The 12,840-nt window shown below is 39.2% G+C and overlaps 1 protein-coding gene across 4 annotated transcripts in view; it reads left to right on the top strand.

The window, feature by feature from the left end:
- LOC129178481 (homeobox protein HOX3-like) overlaps nt 1–12,586 on the top strand; it is a 50,588-nt gene extending 38,002 nt beyond the window's left edge. For 2 of the 4 annotated variants that reach the window (XM_054770769.1, XM_054770777.1), the window contains exons 2-4: nt 8,608–8,741; nt 8,987–9,149; nt 11,798–12,586. In XM_054770769.1, the coding sequence (XP_054626744.1) occupies nt 8,998–9,149; nt 11,798–12,242 (597 nt within the window). In that variant the 5' untranslated portion in view covers nt 8,608–8,741; nt 8,987–8,997 and the 3' untranslated portion in view covers nt 12,243–12,586. Of the gene's footprint in view, nt 1–7,679; nt 7,737–8,343; nt 8,478–8,607; nt 8,742–8,986; nt 9,150–11,797 lie in introns of those variants that run through there. The other 2 variants (XM_054770761.1, XM_054770785.1) reach the window with 2 other exon arrangements.
- The last annotated feature ends 254 nt before the right edge of the window (nt 12,587–12,840 follow it).

The following is a 12,840-nucleotide window of genomic DNA, read 5'->3' on the forward strand; positions in this document are numbered from 1 at the left end:
TGCAGGTGCTTAGTTGGAAAAAGCACCAAACTTGAGCAACATTTTAAACAGTACTATTCTTGAAACTGATTGTTTTTGCACAGATTTTCAGTCCATCAAGTTCAAGCAACAACTTTTGAAAAACTTCAAAGGTGTATTTAAGTTCCATACAATAGCCAATAGACTTTCTAAATATGGTTTTTAACATAGAGACCTGTAGAAATGAAATAACACCCCTATAGTCACCTTTACACTCCTATTATTCTTTGTTCACGCCACATTGCCCAGGCTACGGGATCACTGCAGGGACATAAGAGACCGCGGCTGCTAGCATAGCAAGGTACCGAGCTAACTAGTTAGGCTCTCCAATTTACTTACTCTAAAAAAGAGCGGGGAAATAAGACAAAGTATAAGAAGCCAAAAACTCACCACTTCCACACCGAATGGGGGAAGTTTTTTTCACTCTATGTTCCAATTTCATTAACATCAGAGGCAGACATTAATTAATAAAGGTAGACATTCCTCGATACAACACTTTTTGGATTGTGCAATATTATATGTTATATAGCCTATACCTAGTGGAACTGTGATTAGCGTCATTAATCCGTTCCATAAGGTCGGACTCTAACCAACCGGACCAACCGAATACATTTTTCCAATAATAAATAATATAAATGTAATTAATCTGTTCCACAAAACGAAACATCTTAACACAAAACATGTTTTTATAATTTTGCCATTAAGTTTTTACATGCAGAAAATTATTTGAAATGCATATAAATGAAAAGTAAAAGGAATAAATGAACATTTAAGGTTAGTTTTTATCTTCAATGAAGATGTGGTTGTTGACAAAGACGACGGTGTGTCAGTGAGACCAATACGGACACCACCTTCATGTTTTGCTATGGGTTATTTCTTGAATTCAACAGTGTTTCTCACCTCATGCTTATGCTTTTTTTTTTTTTTTTTTTTTTTTTTTTTAATACCACAGCTGCAAAATAACCCACAATGGCAGCAAAGAAAGTTGCAAGTGTCAGCATTTTGCTAAACGTGAGAAACACTATTGAATTAAAAAAAAAAAAAAACTCATAGCAAAAGACAAAGGTGGTGACCATGGTAATGATGCTGCCACATCACTTTGTCAACATTTATATGCATTTTTAGTTTGTTTGTAAAGCTATAATTGTAAAACTAGAAAAAATATGTTTTGCGTTAACATTTTTGAGACTTGTCAAGTAACTGTGTTAGCTAGCCAAGAAAAACAGAGTCAACCTCTGATGATGTCACAGACGGACGACAGAACTGACTTCAGCTTCCTGTTTCCACACAGTAGCAAGCTAATAGGGTGCTAACAAAGACATTTTGCGATACAAATATATTAAGAACACAGTCAAACTCATGCAGTGTATTAATAACATGACAAGACGGACGTCATATTGTATGCTAAATGGAAAATGTACTCAAAACCAAGGCATCATTTTGGCGTAAATATTTTATGTTTGCAAAATAAAATAAAAAAATAAAATTAAATAAAAATATACATAGCCTATGCATAATGTCTCATATTAAAGGGACCGCATGCGGCGGGGTCCTCCAGCTGCCTAGAGGGTGTCAACATTCCAGTGTATTACAAGCATTCTATCCCACCTCTTCCTGTGATGTAACATATGCATGTGCACTAGTTATGTCTGTTGTCACCTGATTTGGCAAAGTTTAGCGACTAATGTTAGCTATCACTGAACGTATAGCCTATCATAACAACAACATGAATGTAAATTGCTGGTCGCCTCTCTGACACTGCTTTCGTGTGTGTCTGTGTTCACGCCCTGCATGCATGTACAGTGTTCCCTCGTTTATCGTGGGGGATAGGTGCCCAAAATAGCCCCAATGAGTGAAACCCGCAAAGTAGCCAACTTAGTTTTTTGTTACAATTATTATATATGTTTTAAGGCTGTAAAACCCCTCACCATACACTTTATACACTTTTCTCAGACAGGCAATAACATTTTGTCACATTTCTTTCTTGTTTAAACACTCTGAAAAAAGTTCAAACCTTCATTTGAATTTTAATGGTCAAGCTTAATGATCAACACAAGAAATTATTAAGTCATTCACACATGTTTCACTCCTGTCACCGTGCCTTTTCGTCCTGGCATCGTTCCGCTGTACTGTAGCGTTTTTGTATCCTTGTTACAACATATTGCTGCAGCCGAACCGAAGATTAATTTACAAACTAGCAAGCAAGCAAGCTAGCGATGTCACAGGACACATGGCAGGACGGCACAAACAATAATGATTGCCAATGACCTACAGCACAATCAGGAAGCAGAAAACAATGGGCGGTGCAGACAGACGAGATAGGGAAGATAGGCACTCAACTTCCCGCAATGCAATTCTTCTTTAAGGGCCAGGCTCAACCTGTAAAATAGTTTATACGCTGTAATAAAAAAAAAGGAAGCACTAAAAAATTTTCGCGAAACAGCGAATCTGCGAAAGGGAACACTGTACATCAACAGTCGAGGGTGACAGCAATGGCACTTATTTTATTCGGGTTGAATGAAAATTTCTGACAATTTTTATACAGTTTAATTCATCCATCCATCATCCATTTTCTATACCGCTTCTCCTGTTTAGGGTCGTGGGCAGTTTAATTCATAATTGTACAAAATATTGAATATTTTTGTACAATCTGTCTTTTAAACCTCTATTGGTAAAATATGCTGTAGCCGGTGGTGGTGTTCTTACATATTGTGTTTAAAAAAATAAAAGTAAAATCTAGCGCTTACTTTAAGTAACACTTACTTTAAGTAGTATAGCTTAGATGACATTCTGGTGTGATTATTGGTTCAGCAGTGGACAAGCGGGATAGCAAATGGGTGGGATTTTTGCAGCACATTTTAACGACAATACAAGCAGCAATGGTGCAAAAAGAATGAGACTGTTTTAGTGCAACATAAGTGTAAACAGTAGTGATGTATTCACTGGAAAGAGACACACTAAACACACGTCTCTCTTGATTGAGCAACACAATATTTAGCATTTGAATAGAAAAATGAGCATTTCTATTACGAGAAACGGTTTTCTCCATGTGTGTGGTGATGAAGGGGGTGGTTGTCCATGTCTGGCCTGGGGCCCGTGTGTCTTATTTTCATGACACACTTCTCCCACTGCAAAGTCCTTATCCAGTGTTGTCTCTGCTATAAAAGTCAAAGTGAGTCCACACTTTTTTTAAAAACTATGCTTGAGTAGCTTTCCATTCTTTGCCGCTTTATTACGCGCCATTTGTTTATTTTTTCTTTTGCTTTCATTTTTTCTTCTTCTGTGGTTTCTGCCCAAGAGCTCCTCCTAGAAATAAAATGTAAAATGCTCACTAGACTCACCGAGAAGGAATGGTGATAGAAATTTATTGTGTCTATATTTTAATAATAATAATAATAAGACGATACACAGCAAAAGGTATCGGGTTAATAATAGGGTTTAATATCGCGATAGTTTGATATATAGATCATTTGTCACAACCCTAATCTGGAGTGATGCCGGCTCCCAGCATGCCTTGTGGTACTTGGTTTGTAAAACGTTGCTGAAGTAAAGTGTTAAGAGTTGTTGTTATTATTATTGCCCATAGTAGTAGTTGCCCTATGTCTGTTTACTTACCTGTTGCATGTTGTGTTGCCATTTTTTTGTGTGTTAGCACTGTGACTGTAGGTAGTGTTCTGTCCAGTGACCCCCTCGTTCATTTCTCGATGTTATAAGCTTAGCGTTATTTCTGTGATGGCTTATACTTGCTTTTTCTGAATAACAGTCTCCTAGTTCAGACCTTGTGGGCCGTGGTTACGCTATTCTTCCATGTCAAATGGCTGCAGCAAATAGCCTGTGGGCCATGAGTTTGAGACCCCTCTTGTAATGATGAGCTGCACCATGTGATGCTGAAAGACACAATCCAGTCCAAAGCAAGAGCTGGTGGAGAACAACTAAAAAAAAAACCCGCCACTGTCCACAACATTAGGTACAGCTGCACAGTGTATATCAGTTGTCTCCAACTTTATTAAAGTTACTTTACCATAAGAACCATAAGAAAGACACTGGGCAAAAACGGCCTGTATGGCAGAGTTCCAAGACAAAAATCACAGCTGAACAAAAAGAACATTAAGGCTTGTCTCAATTTTGCTAGAAAACTAAGACCTTTGGGAAAATATTGGGTCTGACAAGACAAAAGTTGAACTTTTTGGAAGGTGTGTGTCCCATTACATCTGGCGTAAAAGTAAAGTATTTCAGAAAAAGAACATCATATCAACAGTAAAATGTGGTGGTGGTAGTGTGATGGTCTGGGGCTGTTTTGCTGCTTCAGGACCTGGAAGACTTGCTGTGATAAATGGAACCATGAATTTTGTTGTCTACCACAAAATCCTGAAGGAGAATGTTCGGCCATCTGTTTGTGACTTCAAGCTGAAACAAACTCGAGTTCTGCAGCAGGACCTCTGAATGGCTGAAGAAAAACAAAATGAAGCCTTTGGAGTGTGCTAGGCAAAGTCCTGACCTGAATCCTATTGAGATGCTGTGGCATGACCTTAAAAAGGCGGTTCATGCTGGAAAACCCTCCAATGTGGCTGAATTACAACAATTCTGCAAAGATGAGTGGGCCAAAATTCCTCCACAGTAAGCGACTCATTGCAAGTTATTGCAAACGCTTGATTGCACTTGTTGCTGCTAAGGGTTGCCCAACCAGTTATTAGGTTTAGGGGGCATCGTTTTTCACACAGGGCCATGTAGGTTTGGATTTTTTTTCTCCCTTAATAATAACAAGCTTCATTTAAAAACTGCATTTGGTCTTAAGTTGTGTTGTCATTGACTAATATTTGAATTTGTTTGATGATCTGAAACATTTAAGTGTAAGAAACATGCAAAAAATAAGAAATCAGGAATGGGACAAACACTTTTTCACACCACTGTATCTGCCATCTTAAGTTGCTAGTTCCATAGCCATGTTCATACTGTATACTTCCCCAAAAACAATTTGAAATATTAATGTTTAGCATTTTCTAGCAAGTGTGGATATGAGCAAATTCTTCTATTTCCTGAACTAGATAAAGTCTTTAAAATCCTCCTGGTGGATTATTATTACCTAAGAAGTGAATAATCTCAACCTTTTTGTAATTGATAAGAACATGAAGTCACATTTAAAATAGTTTACCGCATTAATAATCACATCTTTGTGATGAAAAGCGTCACTCTCAGCTTCATCTACTGCAATGTCCTTCTCCTCGGCTGACACTGACATTTGCAGTGCTGCTGTTCTCATGTCTATGTTTGTTGTGACTGTGAAAAAGGTTCACACCCTACACTGTACGCCGGGCCAGATTGAAAAAAAAAAATAAAATCTGACATTTCGAGAATAATTGTAAATTTACGACTTTATTCTCGAAAACTCTGATTTTTTTAGAATAAAGAATAAAGTCGTAAATTTACGAGAAAAATCATAATATATATTATGACTAAAGAAAAGAATAAAGTTGTACATTTACGAGAATAAAGTCATAGTATTACATGTCATACGTGTCAGAGGAAAAATAGCGCTTCAGGAAGGAAGGAAATGTTCCTCTTTCTTCAAGCAAGCTTTTATTTATAACGTGGCAGCAAAACAGAGCAGTAGAGCGCAAACAGATTAGCATGTCTAGCCCTTCTCACTTCCGCCTTCCTTACCTCGTCTTCTCCACATGCCCAAGGCCAAAGGTCGCATAAGTCCCCCCTTTTTATAGCTGTCTCGAGCAATGCCTGTTACGACGGCGTATTAGGGCCATGTTAAAAAAAATAATAATCTGATCATTTCGAGAATAAAATTGTAATTTTACGAGAATAAGTCGCAAATGTATGGGAAAAAACCTCCTAATATTACGAGAATAAAGTCGTAGATTTAAGAAAAAAAACTTGTAACTTTATGTTACAGGCATTGCCTGAGACAGCTATGAAAAGGGAGGACTTATGTGACCTTTGGCCGTGGGCTTGTGGAGGGAGCAGGCTAAGGAAGGCGGAAGTGCTAGAAAGGCTAGACATGCTAATCTGTTTGTGCTCTACTGCTCTGTTTTGCTGCCACGTTATAAGTAAAAGCTTGCCTGAAGCAAGAGGAAAGTTTCCTTCCTTCCTGAAGCTCTATGTTTTATTTACCCACTGACACGATGACACAGACAAATCACGACTTCATTCTCGTAAATTTCCGACTTTATTGTCGTAATATTACGACAATTTTTTCTCATAAATTTACAGCTTTATTCTCGTAAATTTACAGCTTTATTCTTATATTACGAGTTTTTTTCTGAAATATTTACAGCGTATTCTCATACTGTTACTTCAGTACAGATGCAACTCTTCTAATAATGCTGTGCGTTATTTTATCATGACAATACAGCATCAAATGTAATATCCATTGCAGATATTTTTTTTAATCATAATAGCATATTTTGCCTGGTTTAAGTCCAAATGCTGATTGGTATTTCATGACCTATGATTTATGTTGGACTTGATGCTATATAGCAGGCCGTGCGTGGGCATAGCAGCCCCATATGTAAGCCCTGTGTTTGTATGCATGCTGTGCAAAAGTCAAAACTCGTTTGTGGAACCTTACAGTGATTGTGTGTATTTTGGGCTCACTTATGAAGTGTGGTGGTGTGCAAACTGCAGTTCTTTCATTTGGCCCAGCATTGTTTACAGCAATATAGGGCACCCGGCCCATAAATCTTCCCTCTGTGCCAAGACAGCGCCATTTGTATGCAGAGTTTTAACCGGCAGCATCCTCTCTGCCCATTAACGCCTCCTCCCTCGGTCTCATCTTATCTGTCCAGCCTGGTCCCCTCTTGCACATGCGCACACACGCCAAGTCATTCTGCCACACTCTCTGCAGAAAAGATGGTACTTACAAAGGAATTCGAATTAACACAAATAATGCTGACTTCATATTTGAGATGGAAAAACGTCCACTTTCCAAGCCACGTCTTTTCCCTAAAGTTGTTTACTGGAAAAAGAAGACTTTATTGACATTTTATGGTTGTTGGTGTCAGCAGGAGAGAGCGAGACAGAGAGAGGGGGTAAGGAGGAGTTGTAAAGGGGGTGACACCCAGAGCGACCGGCGCGCTTTTGTGTGTGCGTGAAGGAGAAAAATGATTTATTGCCACCCCGGCGGTTCAAACAGAGTTCACGGAGAATCGTGGTGCAGGCACAGGAGCTAAATTATGGTCTTGCTGAGCTTGTATATCACACATTCTATCTCCAATGCAGAGAGAGTGTGTGTTCAAGGGTGCATGCGAGCTATAGAAGGGAAACACTACCGATTTAATTACTTTCACCCCCCTCCTTCCCGTGGATGATACTAAACACACACCGTACTGCATAGCCTCTGACCATACAGCAGCAACAACCGTAATAATAGTAATAATAATAGCCTTAAGGAAAGCTTCATATTTAATGTTGTAGCCTTCACGTCTACAATAAAAAATGATGGCGGTGGAATTATTTTCTATTCTATTTAACACCTTTGTTGATTCATTTGGATTAAAATATATACATACAATATATTAAGCTATATATTACCTAATCGCAATTATTTTAAATACCATGAAATGATACACATTTTAGAAAACAACATTCTCATGTTTAAAATATTTATATTCCGAATGTTTGTGTTTCCCTGATTATATTGTGGAGGTTCAGGTGAAACTGGGGTGACGAGGAAGAATGAATCTATATGAATGTACCATCCATCACAGGTGAGCGACGTGGAAAGATGGCTCTCTATACACCTTTGTTGGAGTGAAAGTAATAACCACTTATCTTCGGCATGTTTTTTGTCCTGTATAATCTGCTTATTTATTAACTTATTTATTAAATTTACATGGGCACAAATCTATTATTTTTTTGTGATAATGTGAAAATAATATATAATAATAAGAAATTCGAATGTGCAAGGTAGTCTACAAGGGGTAGTTGCTCTACTGATTTATGTAAGGAGAACATAAGTCCTTTGTCTTTGTGCACTCACTGTCAAGCCTTTGTTTGGCCACTCGCAGGGAAGACAATTAAACCGATTCCGGACAGTTAAAAACACATGTTACAAAAAAAATACGATTTAAAATTTCTTCATGAATTCATTACATTTTACACATAAAGCAACAGTTTAATTTTACCAGCATGTAAACGGAGCGAGCAGCTAATTAAATTGACACTTCTATCTATTAATAATGTATGAAATTCGAGTAAAATATCCAGATCGTAGCTATTGTGAAGCTTATAAAAATGTTCAGTCAAAAATACACGCGCTAACCCCCGGCTAGCCAACATGATGTCCAGGAAATAGACATAGCCCGCCGTTGAAATCCTGGCGACACATCGTACGAAAACCGCACAACGTTCAGGCAGCATGCTTCTTTTAAAAGAAAAAAAAATCACGTTAGTAACAGTTCATGTTGGAATGAACACAATAACAACACGATCGGTACAACGCAACGCGAGTGAGTCTGTGTGCGTGTGTGTGTGTGTGTCTCCTGTCTGCCATTTTGCTCTCAGCGTCACTCCTGTACTTCCCTTCCTCTTTCGACCACTCATTAAATTGGCTTATTTGTCCATGTTTCATCCAAATAGATAAGTAAAGACCGCAGCTGCTGGTCTTGTGTGAAAAAGTAGCAGAGAAGCTTGAAGTTGTCAGCAGATGACGGGAGACCTCCTGAGCTCAGCCATTGGACAGCTCACAACCACGTGACCAGGGCAGCCTGCTGGTAAATATTGTTCAAATGTTCAACATGGTTATTCCAGCCGCATGTCATTGCATGCTTTATATTTTTCAACTAAACTGTGATTTCTTCCTGTTGTGGGTTTTGTAATTTAAATGTGCTGGATTCCTCCATGGGCCCCCAACAGAGTGTCCCCCCTCTTTGCAGCTGCTGGGCACCACTTCTTGAGCAGACCCACCAGGAGAGCTCCATCAGCCAAACGTAACTTCACCTGCTTTTGTCACTTCCAGGTTGGACCAGGATGAAGCGTTTGTGTGCCCACCGGACTCTCTGCATGCTCACTGCCTGCAGACTCGGACCTCAAGATCAGAAAGGGCAGTTTTCTACCTTTCTGCCACTCAGGAGCAATATTCCAATGGATGAATCCACGGACAAGCATCTTGGAGCATTCTGGTAGATATATTTTTTTCATGTTGCCAACATAGCCCTTTTCAAAAAGTATTTGTATTTTTTTAATATAAATATTATACCTTATGTTTCTTAACTTAAGTTTCCAATAGACAACAAACATAGGAATCATAAACATTACATGTAAAGCAATTTTTTTTTTAAAGAAAAGTGTAAAAATATGTTAGCCGCAAAAGATGTACAAACAAAAAAGTCTCAACCTTTATGAAAAACGCTGACGGTGTAATGCAAAGGTGATTGTCACAGATGCCTCTTATGCATCTCACTTTTTAACAGTGTAAGAAGGAGTTAGGGACTAAAATAAAACATTTTGCCTTAACTTTTATAACGTGATGATGATTGAATCGTATTGCTTCATAAGAAAGTCCAATTATTTCATCATAATTTGCAGCATATGTTCATTTGATAAAAAATAAGTATCACAAAAATGCTAAAGAATAAGCACGACGTGTGCAGAGATAATCATTTGATGTTCTTGTGGGTTAAATTAAGGTCGTACATGGCGCCAATTGCATCTCCAAAGTTTTATGTGACTTTAGGTGTATATTTCTTCAAAAATGTTAGTTGGCATTTAACATGAGTGACTCCACTGTATCACCACAGTGTGATGTCTACAGAGTTAGTGTAGAATGGGATGCTGTAAAACATTCATAGTTTGCTACACAGATAGAATAATATGCTATAGCCCTTCATAGATGGCCCGTGGGCCACATTGAGTCCACCAAAGGTTTTAATTTGGCCTGCCAATCACCCAAATAATGTAAACAATTCAATCTAACTAGGAAAGTGGTTGTTGATGCTGTACTTCCTATGCTCTACAGGGGGCAACAGCACAGAAAGGCGTACACACCACAATGAAGCAGCAGTAGAAGATGAATAAATATGTCATGATTAACTGTAAAAAAAGAAAAGTAGACACTGAAAATTGGGCTTTTAACAGCGACTGGACTGCAAAATATGTATTTACCAAAAATGCAGTGAAGCCGATGTGTTTACAGATTAAACACTGTTTCAAAGGAATTTTACAAGCGGAGGGACTTTCAGATGAAACATCAAAACTTTAACGCAGTCCATCCCGTCGTTTTGGATACACGCACACAGAATTAAAAACTTTGAAAGACTAGTACGAGCGTAGCCAGATTATCGTCTCTCAGTCCTGCTTTGCGATGTAACTTTTTTTCTTTACATGAAATTCAATGGTGATGCATGTTTTTATTGCAAGGGTCTTTTTTTATTATGGTTTTACAAAACTTTTTACAAAAACATACAACACCCACACACACCCCTCGAACCTGCCTCCCCTTTCCACTCAAAAATGTTCATCTCGTCCTCCTCAAGGGTCATTGTCCATCCAGATGTACCAGGCGTCTCGAGTTACTTGCATGAAATTGAGATTACCCGCAGTTCACAGTGCAAAGCGTCTAGTCATAATGAACTAGAGAGTCAAGCATACGAGAAGTCAAGTGGAAGCAGCATGATCAGCACCTGGAATGCCAGTAAGCCCACCCAAAATATTGTTATCGAGCCTGTACATTTTCTTCAGTTATTTCTGTAGTTGCATGGTGGGCTCGTCAAAGAAGGACAAAAAGGGCCCCCGTGTATTATAACTTTTCTTCACTGAGCCGCACAGCGTTTATCTAATTTTTTAAAGTTTTAGGTTCATTAGCACATCCCTTATCCAGTGAGAGATTGTGGGAGGGGGGCAGCCTCCCTCCACCTCAGCAAAATCAGGCGATACAAGAAGCAACTATCACATCCGATGAGACCCCTAACAACGCCATCAGGCGATATGGAGCAATTTTAATTCCAAAAACAGTGGAAAAGGCATCTAAGATGCCCCCTCCAGAATCCTTCCAAGCTAGGGCATTATCAGAAAATATATGGATCAACATTGCATCCATCAGCTGATAACTGTCACATTTAGGGTCAATTTGGCTAATTTTACTTTGAAATAGTACACTTGATCCACCACCTTGAATTAGATCAAAGTGTGCGGAGCACACTTTTGATGAGTGCACCCCTTCCAAAATTTTGGTCCACACTTCATTGTGATGCATGTTATTTTCGTTAAATGCAATTTTACTGTTCTAATTAAACGGTTTTGTTTAAAACATTTAGTTCAATGTTTGCGGGATGCTGTGTTTGAAAGTCATATAAATAAAAGCATTGAAAATGTGCTTACTCATGTCAAGTGAGCATAATGAGACAACGCATGTCCGACCCTTGGGCCCTTACATTTTTTAAACTGTGGCTCTCTTCATTCTGTAGTTGAGTAGTCCTGCAGTAGAGCTAGTGTTGGATGCTATAGAAGCTATTGCCTCCCATACAATCAGGTGTTTTTATGTCATGTAGTACTTAGTAAGTACCCATTAACCCTTGTATGTTTATCACTATCAGCATACATGTCCAATGGAATCTCTAATGGTAGTTATTCTCAGTAGATGTCCCAAGGTAGCATTTAAGTGACTAAGATGGTGCTGTGGCAGGTCTGCGTGTGCGTGTAGCATGTGATTAATGTGGCCTGTCAGGCAGCCATAGTGGCGTCAGATGTTTCCCCCAGACTGTTGCTTCAGGAGGTAACCTTCCCTGAGCACATGACACACTTGACAGGCTGACTTGCTCTGTGTCTCAAGCATGACTGAAGATACAGGAAGAGCTGAGGGCCTGCACTTGTCTCAGAGGAGCAACATGGGCTATGGTGGCAACAGTCAGCAAAAGGAGCTGGAGAAGGAATTCCACCTCAGCCCGTACCTGCGACGCCCTCACAGGTTGGAAATGACCGCTGGGCTGCGGCTCACAGATCACCAGGTGAAGATTTGGTTCCAGAACCGCAGGATGAGGCACAAGAATGAGCACAGGAGCAAGAACGCAGCCCAGTGGTCTTCATGTAACTCACCACCCACCTCCAAGTCCTGCTGTCCCGTTTTCCCATCTTCCAATAGCATAGATTATTTCCCACTGTCTCATTGTGAGGCCTTCACTGATCTATGTATCCAATCAGACCTGGCCAATGACCACGGCCCATGGTATTTCTGCACAAGCATGAATAATCAACAACATTTGCCAAATTGGCCCTAGGGCCCATTCGTGGCCATCTCAATCTCAATGATTCGTTTACTTTCACTCATTAGCTTGAATCCCATAGCACACCACTGGGATATTTTAATTAGACTACCATCCACGAACATTACTACAAATCTGCTGCCCCTCTTCTTGAGCAAAGCATGCAAAAAAAGCAAACTATTACATGTTCTGCCGTGTTTATGTGGATGTTGGAGTATTGTTGCATGCTTGAACCACTGGGATAGTTGTTGTGTCACTATATGCTTCTTTTCGGTATTATGTGCTGTAAATAGTAACATGATTGAATGTGGAATGAGCAGAATAATGCTCACATTGAATGTTGTCAAGGATTTTGCCAAATGAACAATGCTTTGATACTGTTGTTGTTGGTTGTAATTTTCTGTATATGCTTAATAAAGGCATTCCCTGTAATAACAGTGACTTTGACCTCCACCATTATTCCACTATGAAAGAGTCCTAGGTTGCATCCTGAAAAGGTAACAACTCTCTGATTAGGAATGCTTAGACAAACCTCTTCACAATTATGCATTCAAGTTGCACAGTCTAGCAACTGAAAGTGTCTCCCTTGCTGCCCCCTCTAAGTTCCCCACCA

Source organism: Dunckerocampus dactyliophorus, chromosome 1 (genome assembly GCF_027744805.1).
Source record: "Dunckerocampus dactyliophorus isolate RoL2022-P2 chromosome 1, RoL_Ddac_1.1, whole genome shotgun sequence".
NCBI lineage: Eukaryota > Metazoa > Chordata > Actinopteri > Syngnathiformes > Syngnathidae > Dunckerocampus > Dunckerocampus dactyliophorus.